The sequence below is a fragment of the Bombina bombina genome, chromosome 6 (genome assembly GCF_027579735.1).
Source record: "Bombina bombina isolate aBomBom1 chromosome 6, aBomBom1.pri, whole genome shotgun sequence".
NCBI classification, from domain to species: Eukaryota; Metazoa; Chordata; class Amphibia; order Anura; family Bombinatoridae; genus Bombina; species Bombina bombina.
The window spans coordinates 717240705-717254903 of NC_069504.1; the positions used below are offsets into that span (position 1 = coordinate 717240705).

At 39.6% G+C, this 14199-nt stretch overlaps 1 protein-coding gene across 1 annotated transcript in view; it reads right to left on the reverse strand.

Annotated features, from left to right (window-relative positions):
• The window catches only part of ATP13A1 (ATPase 13A1), a gene marked incomplete in the record, with an annotated part of 348893 nt that overhangs the window by 257918 nt on the left and 76776 nt on the right, over positions 1-14199 (reverse strand). Inside the window, 3 exon segments of the mRNA XM_053717905.1 lie at positions 2803-2960; positions 4293-4413; positions 7168-7305. Coding sequence (XP_053573880.1) covers positions 2803-2960; positions 4293-4413; positions 7168-7305 — 417 coding nt within the window.

The following is a 14199-nucleotide window of genomic DNA, read 5'->3' on the forward strand; positions in this document are numbered from 1 at the left end:
TGTAGTGTTAAGTTACATAGGATAATTTGTAAACATTGGTTTGTGTTAAGTCACTCTATGCCTGAGGTAGAGAAGTTTAGACAACCCACATTCTCAGCTTTTCATAAGTGAAAACTCTTGGTAGACAAATGGTTAGGGTTAGAGGTATGCCCCCTCGAGTTCAATAGAGTGTGCTTAAACCTCTACAAAATGGTACCTTCCCATGCCTCAATTGCTCTCATTGTATTAGCATCATTAGGGGAGACACTATTAGTCACCCATTTTCTGGGAAGGAATTTGCCATAAAAGGGCACTTTACATGCCCTTATGTGGTTTATGCTCTCAAATGGCCATGTAGCTTGATTTATGTGGGGGGACTTCCCAACAGATAAAAGACAGCATGAGCCAACATAAGTCGACGATTTGTAATGCCAAAATGAGACATTTACCAGTCCCCAACTCATTTTTAGGAGAGGGGACATCAAGTAAATAAACATTGCCTTATGGCTTTAGATCATGTGCCAAGGGGTAATATAGGCTGTTGACAGAGGGAAAATGCTATTGAGGAAGGAGAATACATACATAGGCTTAGTGCTATGCACCCTAAAGGCACAGCACTTTTCCATTTTCTGACCGTTTGGGACCAAGGCTATTTTTACATTTTTGCGGCGTTTAGCTGTAATATTCTTGTAGGGTTAATTTTAGCTTTAGTGTAGTGTAGCAGACAACCCAAAATATTGTTCTAGGCCCATTTTGGTATATTTCATGCCACCATTTTCCCGCCAAATGTGATCAAACTAAAAAACGTTACATTTTCACAATTTTAGGTTTCTCACTGATATTATTTACAATCAGCTTGTGCAATTATGGCACAAATGGCTATAAATGCTTCTCTGGGATCCCCTTTGTTCAGAAATAGCAGACATATGGCTTTGGCGTTGCTTTTTGGTAATTAGAAGGCCGCTAAATGCCGCTGCACATCACACGTGTATTATGGCTAGCAGTGAACGGGTTAATTAGGTAGCTTGTAGGGAGCTTGCAGGGTTAATTTTAGCTGTAGTGTAGTAGACAACCCAAAGTATTGATCTAGGCCCATTTTGGTATATTTCATGCCACCATTTCACCGCCAAATGCGATCAAATAAAAAAAAAAGTTCACTTTTTCACAAACTTTAGGTTTCTCACTGAAATGATTTACAAACAGCTTGTGCAATTATGGCACAAATGGTTGTAAATGTTTCTCTGGGATCCCCTTTGTTCAGAAATAGCCGACATATATGGCTTCGGTGTTGCTTTTTGGTAATTAGAAGGCCGCTAAATGCTGCTGCGCATCACATGTGTATTATGGCTAGCAGTAGAGGGGTTAATTAGGTAGCTTGTTGGGAGCTTGCAGGGTTAATTCTAGCTGTAGTGTAGAGATCAGCCTCCCACCTGACACATCATGATCCCTCCCAAACAGCTCTCATCCCTCCCCCAAAAAAAGATTTTATTTTTATTTTCTGTAGTGTAGCTTCCCCACCCCCTCCCAGATCCCTTAGAACTGTTTTATTTTTATTATTTCCCCCCCTCCACTTTTATTCCAATAATTTTCTATAGTATAGTGGTTCCCACCCGCCGCGCCCTGTGTACACGCGTGTCCGTTTGTGCGTGCTCCCAGCGACCCCGTCACCCTCTCTCTACAGGAAACCATTGATGGCCGCCCACCCGCCTCTCACCCAACGATTGCGGCCATCGATGGCCGGTGCAGAGAGGGCCACAGAATAACCGGAGGAGTAAAAAAAGGTTATTGCAGGATGCCTCAATATCAAGGCATCACTGCAATAACCGTAAAGCTGCTCAGGACCGCTTCCACCGCTTTCCCAGACCGACGACGTGCAGGGTACATCCTCAGTTGTTAAGGGTATTTTTTTTTTGGAGGACGTACCCTGCACGTCGTCTGTTTTTCAGGGGTTAATAAGGACTACAATTCAGCTATCCTATTATAAATGTATTTAATTAAGTAATATAAAAATTATAGAAAAAATGATGGGCCTATTTATGTTCCTCTTTAGATTTTAAATATTAAATTTTAAAAATATGTTAACGGATTATCTAGTCTTACTTTAATTTGAATACATTTGCTGTTATTTTGTTTTTTAGGTTAGGATGAGCACCTGGATAGGTGATATATCTTTAATTTGGGATCACAATGTGTAATAAGGGGTATGTTTTTTATGTCAGCCATGGGCGTGGTTTCTTTGGCTATTTAAAGGTGGAATTATTGTTCATTTGTATTGAGCCTGAGGAGGGGGTATGAAACCCGAAAAACGTTGCTCTACTTGTACTGCTGCCTATAAAGTAAAGATTGTATATTTGGATTGCATGTCTGCCCTTTCTTTTACTTGTTGCCCCTTCTCTTGTTCAGAGGAGAACTGCCTGATATTTGGGGGTTGGACTGACTTTGTTAGGCAGCATTTCCTCTGTGAAAAGCACAATTGGGCTAAAAGAAACTACTCCCAGTTGGTAACCAAGCCACTGAGCTGTTTTTAACTCCTGACAGATTGTTTTTATTTATTTCTGTAAATGTAGTAAGAACATTCTATGGAATTGAACAATTTTAATGGAGAAGCTTGTTAAAGATCTTTTATGCGTTTTTTTTTTTTTTTTAAACTGGATTTATGTTGTAACTTTAGAATACTTTATACTACCTTTGGTGTTATCCCAATTTTAGTACTTTCAACAATTTTCTTACCTAAAAACAATAATCAAGCCACCAGTCACCAATAGCACTAGCCATTGTGTGGTACTTGGGAACTACAAGCATAGACATTGATTTCTTCTTTACCTTTGGTTAGGGCCCAATCAACAGCTGTGAGCATAGCTTTCTCTAAGGGATCTCCAACCAGTGTACCATCATCCATCTGCACTAAAGAGTGGCATGTGGCCACAACTCTGTGTGTATCTATGGGGATTTCAGATATAGGAGTCACATCTTTTCCATCTCTACAGAAGAAGGAAAACATTTCTTAATATAACTTTTAAATTAGCTCAATAAATTAATGTTTCAAATAGAGGGCATATACCTGCAGGGCTAACTCCCATGTATAAATGTACATGTACATAGCAATGACAAGGGAAAATCTGCCCTGACACTTTCCAATTTCTAGCTTTAAATTGTTATGCATGTTTGTAAAGTAACATTGAACTATTAATTTTCACTTTCTAAAAATCCATTGTTCTAAAGGGATTTTCCATTATAGTTAAATTAAACATTCATCATGATTCACATAGCGTATGTAATTTTAATAAATTATCCAATGTACTGGTGTTTCCTAATTTGTTTCATTCTTTTGGTATCATTTGTTGAAAAAGCATGCCTACATAGGCACAGGAGCTGCAATATACTACTCGGCACTAGCTACCGATTGGTGGATGCACATATATGCCTCGTCTTTGGCTGTATCAATGTGTTCAGTCAGCTCCCAGTAGTGCCTTCAAAAAAGGATACCAAGAGAATGAAGCAAACTCAATAGATTTGAAAGTGGTTTTAAAATGTATACTGTACCTGAATCATGAAACATTTTGGTTTCAATTTCCTTTTAACTTTTATGTTGTGGAGATGCATCCCCAATATATAGCTGCAGTAGTTATTATAAACCAAGGAGCAATTAGTATTGAAGTTTCAGTTACACAATTTTATTCTCTCATATATTTATCATATAAAGGAAGAGTCTATTTAAAAATAAACTTTCATGATTCAGATAGGGCACGTCATTTTAAATAACTTTCCAATGTACTTTTATCATCAAATTTGCTTTGTTCTCTTGGTATTCTTAGTTGAATGCTAAACCTAGGAGGCTCATATGCTAATTTCTTAGCCTTTAAAGGCCGCCTCTTATCTAAATGCATTTTGGGGGGAAAAATCACAACTAGAGGGTTAGTTCATGTGTGCCAAATAGATAATATTGAGCTCACGTCCGTGGAGTTAGCTATTTGTCAGCACTGATTGGCTAAAATGCAAATCTGAAAAAAGAACTGAAATAAGGGGGCAGTCTGCAGAGGCTTAGATACAAGATAATCACAGAGGTTAAAAGTATATAAATATAACTGTGATGGGTATGGAAAACTGGGGAATGGGTAATAAAGGGATTATCTATCTTTTAAAAAAATAAAAAATTCTGGTGTAGACTGTCCCTTTAAACAACTGCTCTTTCAATAAACACAATAAAAAAATCTGAGTTTATGGCCCCTTAAAATTACTTGTGACTAACAGCTGTTTCTTTTATGCATCAAGTTGAAAAGTATCAAAACATAATTAAAGTACAATATGCTTACTTGAGTCCAGCTACACCGCGTACCACCAAACTATCACTAGTTAAGGTGCCAGTCTTGTCAAAGCAACAAATCTCCACTTTGCCAGCAAAGGGGATTCGAAATGGTTCAGTACAATACACATCTATAGACAAAGGGAAGATTGGAGACAAGTTAGTAAAAGACTCAGTGGCCTAAATGTAATAAAACTTGTTCATAAAACTTGCCATATCTTCACCAAGGGTGGATTATAAAAAAAACAAAAAAAAACAGCTTTGTTTTATTTATTTATTTTTTAAATAGGATTTTTTTTATAATCCACCCTTTAAGACACATTATAATCCAAAGGTTATTCATTCTAACATATAAATTAGTTTTTAATTATATAGCGAGATGCTGTATAGTCATGGCTATAATGTTGCTAAGTGATATTATCACATATTGGTTTTGTAGTTCTCAAAACTGTGAATTTGTGTCTGCAGAAAGAACAAGTCCCTTCTTCACAGCCAAATGTTATAAAATTAACACACAGAGTTGATAGACCTTAAAGGGGCTATCAACTCTGAAACGTTTGGGTTTCAGATCGAACATACAATGTTCAGATTTCAGATTTACTTCTATTATAAGATTTGCTTCATTCTCTTGGAATCCTTTGTTAAAGGAAAGCAATGCTCTACTGGGGCCTAGCTAAATACATTGGGTGAGACAGTGACAAGCAGCTAGCTCACAGTAGTGCATTGCTTCTGAGCCTACCTATGCAGGATTTTCAACAATGGATACCAAGAGAACAAATCAGTCAATTGGAAAATTGCACGTTGTTTCTGAATCATGAAAGCTTAAAAGAACACTCAAGTCAAAATTAAAACTTTCATGATTCAGATAGAGCATGTCATTTTAAACAACTTTCCAATTTATTTCCATTAACAAAATGTACACAGTCTTTTTATAGTTACACTTTGAGTTACCAGCTCCTACTGAGCATGTGCAAGAATTAACAGAATATACGTGTATACATTTGTGAATGGCTGATGACTGTCACGATACAGGAGTGGAGGAAATAGACATAACTTTGAAATTTGTCATAAAAAAAATCTAATACTCATCTGAAGTTCAGACTAAGTGCTAAGACATTTTTATCATGCATTTTCTCTATCTCTATATATCTAGCCATCCCTCTCCCTCTCTATCTCTCCATACATACATACACACATTATCTCACAAAAGTGAGTACACCCCTCACATTTTTGTAAATATTTTATCTTTTCATGTGACAACACTGAAAAAATGTCACTTTGCTGCAATGTAAAGTAGTGAGTGTACAGCCTGTATAACAGTGTAAATTTGCTGTCCCCTTAAAATAACTAAACACAGCCATTAATGTCTAAACCATTGGCAACAAAAGTGAGGACACCCCTACGTGTTCAAATAGGGCCCAATTAGCAATTTTCCCTCCTCAGTGTCATGTGACTTATTAGTGTTACAAGGTCTCAGCTGTGAATGGGGAGCAGGTGTGTTAAATTTGGTGTTATCGCTCTCACACTCTCATACTTGTCACTGGAAGTTCAACATGGCACCTCATGGCAAAGAACTCTGAGGATCTGAAAAAACGAATTGTTGCTCTACATAAAGATGGCCTAGGATATAAGAAGATTGACAAAACCCTGAAACTGAGCTGTAGCATGGTGGGCAAGACCATACAGCGTTTTTACAGGACAGGTTCCACTCAGAACAGGCCTCGCCATGGTCGACCAAAGAAGTTGAGTGCATGTGCTCAGCGTCATATCCAGAGGTGGTCTTTGGGAAATATATTAACAGTGCTGTCAGCATTGCTGCAGAGGTTTAAGGGGTGGGGGGGTCAGCCTGTCAGTGCTCAGACCATACGCCGCACACTGCATCTAACTGGTCTGCATGGCTGTCGTCCCAGAAGGAATCCTCTTCTAAAGATGATGCACAAGAAAGCCCGTAAACAGTTTGCTGAAGACAAGCAGACAAAATAAATGGATTACTGGAACCATGTCCTGTGGTCCCATGAGACCAAGATAAACTTATTTGGTTCAGATGGTGTCAAGCGTGTGTGGCGGCAACCAGGTGAGGAGTACAGAGACAAGTATATCTTGCCTACAGTCAAGAACGGTGGTGGGAGTGTCATGGTCTGGGCCTGCATGAGTGCTGCCGGCACAGGGGAGCTACAGTTCATTGAGGGAACCATGAATGCCAACATGTACTGTGCCGGAGACTGGGCCGCAGGGCAGTATTCCAACATAACAACCCCAAACAAACTTTGAGACGACCACTGCCTTGCTAAAGAAGCTGGAGGCAAAGGTGATGGACAGGCCAAGCATGTCTCCAGACCCTATTGAGCATCAGGGGGCATCCTCAAACGGTAGGTGGGGGAGCGCAAGGTCTCTTCAACATCCACCAGTTCCGTGATGTCGTCATGGATGAGTGTAAGAGGACTTCAGTGGCAACCTGTGAAGCTCTGGTGTACTCCATGCCCAAGAAAATAATTTGGACATTTCCACTTAGGGGTGTTCTCACTTTTGTTGCCAACAGTTTAGACATTAATGGCTGTGTTGAGTTATTTTGAGAGGACAGCACATTTACACTGTTATGCAGGCTGTAGACTCACTACATTGTAGCAAAGTGTCATTTCTTCAGTGTTGTTACATTAAAATATATAATAAAATATTTACAAAAATGTGAGGGGTGTACTCACTTTTGTGAGATAGTGTGTGTGTGTATATATTTTTTTTAATAGATTTATAATAGCCAAATGTACGATGTACAATATAAACCTCCATATTATTATTTCATGCCCCAGCATAGCAAGGGAAACATACTTTATATTTATACAGTATTTTGTGTGATATGTACAATTCTTAGTTTCCTTAGTACTCACAGAGTTTTGCTAATGCAATCAATGATGTGTTAACTGCCAAAGAAAGCTCTATAGGAAGTTCAGGAGGGACAACAGAGGTCAGAATTAATGTGCACTCCAAGAACAGCTTATATCGATTTCTGCTGGGATCCTTAGTACCTGCAAATAATCAGTGTAAGTAGAAATACTTTAACATAGAATAATTGACATTAGTAACAGAATAAAAACAAAATGTATGCTTACCTGGCATGGAGAGTCCACAAATCCATTCTAATTACTAGTGGGAATTCAACTCCTGGCCACCAGGTGGAGGCAAAGAACACCCAGCAAAGCTTCAAGTATCCTCACCCCTTCCCACAATCCCCAGTCATTCAGCCGAGGAAACATGGAAAGAGAAGAGGACCCAAAGGGCATAGAGGTGCCTGAAGTTTAGAAAATAGCAAAAGCTGTGGTAAAATTAAGGGCGGGTTGTGGACTCCCCATGCCAGGAAAGAAAATAATTTATCAGGTAAGCATACATTTTGCTTTCTTTCCAATGGCATGTAGAGTCCACAAATCCATTGTAATTACTAGTGAGAACCAATACCCAAGCTAGGAGGACAAGAAGGGAGGGAGAACAAGACAGGCAAACCTAAACAGAAGGCATCATCGCTTGAAGAACTTTCTACCCAAAAGAAACCTCAGCTGAGGCAAAAACATGAATTTTATAAAATCCGGAAAAAGTATGCAACTAGGACCAATTGGCTCCTAGCGGATCTGTTCCACAGAAACCCCAGTATGTAAAGTCCCAAGAAAAAGAGACCGCTCTAGAGGAATGAGCCATAATTCTCTCAGGAGACCCTTGACCAGCTGTCTCATAAGCTAACCGAAAACCCTTCTCAACCAAAAGGAAAAGAAGTGGCCCTCTAACTCTTCCGTTTACCAGAGATACAACAACAAGGACAGAATATTGACAAACATCCCTAGATGCTTGCAGATAAAACCTTAGAGCACACACCACTTTCAGGTTGTGCAACAGACGTTCCTTCTGAGAAAAAGAAATAGTAACAACAACTGAAAAACAACATAATGCATAGGCTTAAACAGAGCCTGCAAACTTAAAAACAAGTTTAAAGGTTTCATGGAGGAACAACAGAGTTAAACACTGAACAATAGATTGATCATCTGGAAGATCAGCTAGACATTATACAAAACGACCAAAAGGGCAGAGACCTGACCTTTCCAAGAACTCACTGACAAGTCCTTCTCCAGGCCATCCTGAAGAAGACAAAGTAGGGAACCCTAACCTGACTCCAAGGGAAACCCTGGGATGCACACCCGTAAAGGAGTGTAAGCCACACCTAAGGTAAATTTCGAGAGATATCGGCTTACAAGCCAGATAATGGTATCAAGTACCTTAGCAAAAAGACCCCATCTAGGTGATCAACTCTAAGCAGTCAGCATCATAGAACTAGGTTTGGATGAAGCAAAGGACCCTAATAAGTATAAGATCCTACCTCAGCGGCAATTTCCACGGAGGAAAGAACGATATCTACACCAGATCCGCTAATAAGATACCGTGAGACCAAGCTGAGATGAATAGAATCACCTAGGCAACTAACACCCAGAAAAAAAGGCAAACGGAACATGAGACCAACGTCCCAAAGAACCGCCAGAGCGTGGACCAGAGCTGCTAGCGGATCTCTTGATCAAGACCCATATATTGGAAGTTTGGAGTTTAAACGAAAAGCAATCAAATCCAACTCCAGAACTACTCAAGAGTTATCAAGAATACTGCCAGAAGAAAAGCCCACTCACTCTGGATGAAAAGTCTGCTTGCTCAGAAAAAACGCTTCCCAGTAAACCACCCCCCTGGGAGGTGGATGGCAGAAACTTGACGTATGTGAAACTTCACCCACAGAAGTATGCGAGCCACCTTTATAGCTAACGAGGTTAGCGTTCCTCCGATATATACCACCAAAGAGAAGAAGTCTGATTGGCCTCTAGAAAACTGGACCAAACTCATTTGAGGCCAAACTGTCAGAGCATTGAAGATTGCTCACACCTGAAAGCTATTTATGGTCAGGAAAAAACTCCTCCTGAGACCAGACAAAAAGTTCCTGAGCCGAAAGGGCAGAGACAAGGCCGAAAGGAGGAGCTACAAATGGAAGAGTTTGTCCAAATAGACAAACCACAGGGAATGGAAATGTTCCTTGAATAGGAACAGGAAGATACGCGTCCTTCAGGTTTATGGTAGTCATGAAACGACCCTAAATTACAAAAACATTTGAACAGGAAACATAAGTTTACAAGTACAGCTAAGAGAAGCTGGAAAGGGATACACTTTAGCACTTTTATCCCTTAAAAAATGGTATTTGTGGATACGTCAACTTAAATTAAAAAAATAATACTTTCTTTCATGTAATTAACAAGAGTCCATGAGCTAGTGACGTATGGGATATACATTCCTACCAGGAGGGGCAAAGTTTCCCAAACCTTAAAATGCCTATAAATACACCCCTCACCACACCCACAAATCAGTTTTACAAACTTTGCCTCCAAGGGAGGTGGTGAAGTAAGTTTGTGCTAGATTCTACGTTGATATGCGCTCCGCAGCAAGTTGGAGCCCGGTTTTCCTCTCAGCGTGCAGTGAATGTCAGAGGGATGTGAGGAGAGTATTGCCTATTGAATGCAGTGATCTCCTTCTACGGGGTCTATTTCATAAGGTTCTCTGTTATCGGTCGTAGAGATTCATCTCTTACCTCCCTTTTCAGATCGACGATATACTCTTATATTTACCATTTCCTCTACTGATTCTCGTTTCAGTACTGGTTTGGCTTTCTACAAACATGTAGATGAGTGTCCTGGGGTAAGTAAGTCTTATTTTCTGTGACACTCTAAGCTATGGTTGGGCACTTTATTTATAAAGTTCTAAATATATGTATTCAAACATTTATTTGCCTTGACTCAGAATGTTCAACTTTCCTTATTTCCAGACAGTCAGTTTCATATTTGGGATTATGTTTTAAATTATCATATTTTGTCTTACCTCAAAAATTTGACTTTTTTCCCTGTGGGCTGTTAGGCTCGCGGGGGCTGAAAATGCTTCATTTTATTGCGTCATTTTTGGCGCGGATTTTTTTGGCGCAAAAATTCATTTCCGTTTCCGGCGTCATACGTGTCGCCGGAAGTTGCGTCATTTTTTGACGTTATTTTGCGCCAAAAATGTCGGCGTTCCGGATGTGGCGTCATTTTTGGCGCCAAAAGCATTTAGGCGCCAAATGATGTGGGCGTCTTATTTGGCGCCAAAAAATATGGGCGTCGCTTTTGTCTCCACATTATTTCAGTCTCATTTTCATTTGCTTCTGGTTGCTAGAAGCTTGATGTTTGGCATTTTTTTCCCATTCCTGAAACTGTCTTATAAGGAATTTGATTTATTTTGCTTTATATGTTGTTTTTTCTCTTACATATTGCAAGATGTCTCACGTTGCATCTGAGCCAGAAGATACTACAGGAAAACCACTGCCTGCTGGATCTACCAAAGCTAAGTGTATCTGCTGTAAACTTTTGGTAGCTATTTCTCCAGCTGTTGTTTGTATTAATTGTCATGACAAACTTGTTAAAGCAGATAATATTTCCTTTAGTGATGTACCATTGCCTGTTGCAGTTCCCTCAACATCTAAGGTGCAGAATGTTCCTGATAACATAAGAGATTTTGTTTCTGAATCCATAAAGAAGGCTTTGTCTGTTATTTCTCCTTCTAGTAAACGTAAAAAGTCTTTTAAATCTTCTCTCTCTACAGATGAATTTTTAAATGAACACCATCATTCTGATTCTTTGGACTCTTCTAGTTCAGAGGATTCTGTCTCAGAGATTGATGCTGATAAATCTTCATATTTATTTAAGATGGAATTTATTCGCTCTTTACTTAAAGAAGTACTAATTGCTTTAGAAATAGAGGATTCTAGTCCTCTTGATACTAATTCTATACGTTTGGATAAGGTTTTTAAAGCTCCTGCGGTTATTCCAGAAGTCTTTCCTGTTCCTAATGCTATTTCTGCAGTAATTGCTAAGGAATGGGATAAATTGGGTAATTCATTTACTCCTTCTAAACGTTTTAAACAATTATATCCTGTTCCGCCTGACAGGTTAGAATTTTGGGACAAAATCCCTAAAGTTGATGGGGCTATTTCTACCCTTGCTAAACGTACTACCATTCCTACGTCAGATGGTACCTCGTTTAAGGATCCTTTAGATAGAAAAATTGAATCTTTTCTAAGAAAAGCTTATCTATGTTCAGGTAATCTTCTTAGACCTGCTATATCATTGGCTGATGTTGCTGCAGCTTCAACTTTTTGGTTGGAAACTCTAGCGCAACAAGTAACAAATCGTGATTCTCATGATATTATTATTCTTCTCCAGCATGCTAATAATTTCATCTGTGATGCCATTTTTGATATTATTAGAGTTGATGTTAGATTTATGTCTCTGGCTATCTTAGCCAGAAGAGCTTTATGGCTTAAGACTTGGAATGCTGATATGGCTTCTAAATCAACTCTACTTTCCATTTCTTTCCAGGGAAACAAATTATTTGGTTCTCAGTTGGATTCTATTATTTCAACTGTTACTGGTGGGAAAGGAACTTTTTTACCACAGGATAAAAAATCTAAAGGTAAAAACAGGGCTAACAATCGTTTTCGTTCCTTTCGTTTCAACAAAGAACAAAAGCCTGATCCTTCGTCCTCAGGAGCAGTTTCAGTTTGGAAACCATCTCCAGTCTGGAATAAATCCAAGCCTGCTAGAAAGGCAAAGCCTGCTTCTAAGTTCACATGAAGGTACGGCCCTCATTCCAGTTCAGCTGGTAGGGGGCAGGTTACGTTTTTTCAAAGAAATTTGGATCAAATCTGTTCACAATCTTTGGATTCAGAACATTGTTTCAGAAGGGTACAGAATTGGTTTCAAGATGAGACCTCCTGCAAAGAGATTTTTTCTTTCCCATGTCCCAGTAAATCCAGTGAAAGCTCAAGCATTTCTGAATTGTGTTTCAGATCTAGAGTTGGCTGGAGTAATTATGCCAGTTCCAGTTCCGGAACAGGGGATGGGGTTTTATTCAAATCTCTTCATTGTACCAAAGAAGGAGAATTCCTTCAGACCAGTTCTGGATCTAAAATTATTGAATCGTTATGTAAGGATACCAACGTTCAAAATGGTAACTGTAAGGACTATATTGCCTTTTGTTCAGCAAGGGAATTATATGTCCACAATAGATTTACAGGATGCATATCTGCATATTCCGATTCATCCAGATCATTATCAGTTCCTGAGATTCTCTTTTCTAGACAAGCATTACCAATTTGTGGCTCTACCGTTTGGCCTTGCTACAGCTCCAAGAATTTTCACAAAGATTCTCGGTGCCCTTCTGTCTGTAATCAGAGAACAGGGTATTGTGGTATTTCCTTATTTGGACGATATCTTGGTACTTGCTCCGTCTTTACATTTAGCAGAGTCTCATACGAATCGACTTGTGTTGTTTCTTCAAGATCATGGTTGGAGGATCAATTTACCAAAAAGTTCTTTGATTCCTCAAACAAGGGTAACCTTTCTGGGTTTCCAGATAGATTCAGTGTCCATGACTCTGTCTTTAACAGACAAGAGACGTCTAAAATTGATTACAGCTTGTCGAAACCTTCAGTCACAATCATTCCCTTCGGTAGCCTTATGCATGGAAATTCTAGGTCTTATGACTGCTGCATCGGACGCGATCCCCTTTGCTCGTTTTCACATGCGACCTCTTCAGCTCTGTATGCTGAACCAATGGTGCAGGGATTACACGAAGATATCTCAATTAATATCTTTAAAACCGATTGTTCGACACTCTCTAACGTGGTGGACAAATCACCATCGTTTAATTCAGGGGGCTTCTTTTGTTCTTCCGACCTGGACTGTAATTTCAACAGATGCAAGTCTCACAGGTTGGGGAGCTGTGTGGGGATCTCTGACGGCACAAGGAGTTTGGGAATCTCAGGAGGTGAGATTACCGATCAATATTTTGGAACTCCGTGCAATTTTCAGAGCTCTTCAGTTTTGGCCTCTTCTGAAGAGAGAATCGTTCATTTGTTTTCAGACAGACAATGTCACAACTGTGGCATACATCAATCATCAAGGAGGGACTCACAGTCCTCTGGCTATGAAAGAAGTATCTCGAATTTTGGTTTGGGCGGAATCCAGCTCCTGTCTAATCTCTGCGGTTCATATCCCAGGTGTAGACAATTGGGAAGCGGATTATCTCAGTCGCCAAACGTTGCATCCGGGCGAATGGTCTCTTCACCCAGAGGTATTTCTTCAGATTGTTCAATTGTGGGGGCTCCCAGAGATAGATCTGATGGCCTCTCATCTAAACAAGAAACTTCCCAGGTATCTGTCCAGATCCCGGGATCCTCAGGCGGAGGCAGTGGATGCATTATCACTTCCTTGGAAGTATCATCCTGCTTATATCTTTCCGCCTCTAGTTCTTCTTCCAAGAGTAATCTCCAAGATTCTGAGGGAATGCTCGTTTGTTCTGCTAATAGCTCCGGCATGGCCTCACAGGTTTTGGTATGCGGATCTTGTCCGGATGGCATCTTGCCAGCCATGGACTCTTCCGTTAAGACCAGACCTTCTGTCACAAGGTCCTTTTTTCCATCCGGATCTGAAATCCTTAAATTTAAAGGTATGGAGATTGAACGCTTGATTCTTGGTCATAGAGGTTTCTCTGACTCCGTGATTAATACGATGTTACAGGCTCGTAAATCTGTATCTCGAGAGATATATTATAGAGTCTGGAAGACTTATATTTCATGGTGTCTTTCTCATCATTTTTCTTGGCATTCTTTTAGAATACCGAGAATTTTACAATTTCTTCAGGATGGTTTGGATAAGGGTTTGTCCGCAAGTTCTTTGAAAGGACAAATCTCTGCTCTTTCTGTTCTTTTTCACAGAAAGATTGCTATTCTTCCTGATATTCATTGTTTTGTACAAGCTTTGGTTCGTATAAAACCTGTCATTAAGTCAATTTCTCCTCCTTGGAGTTTGAAT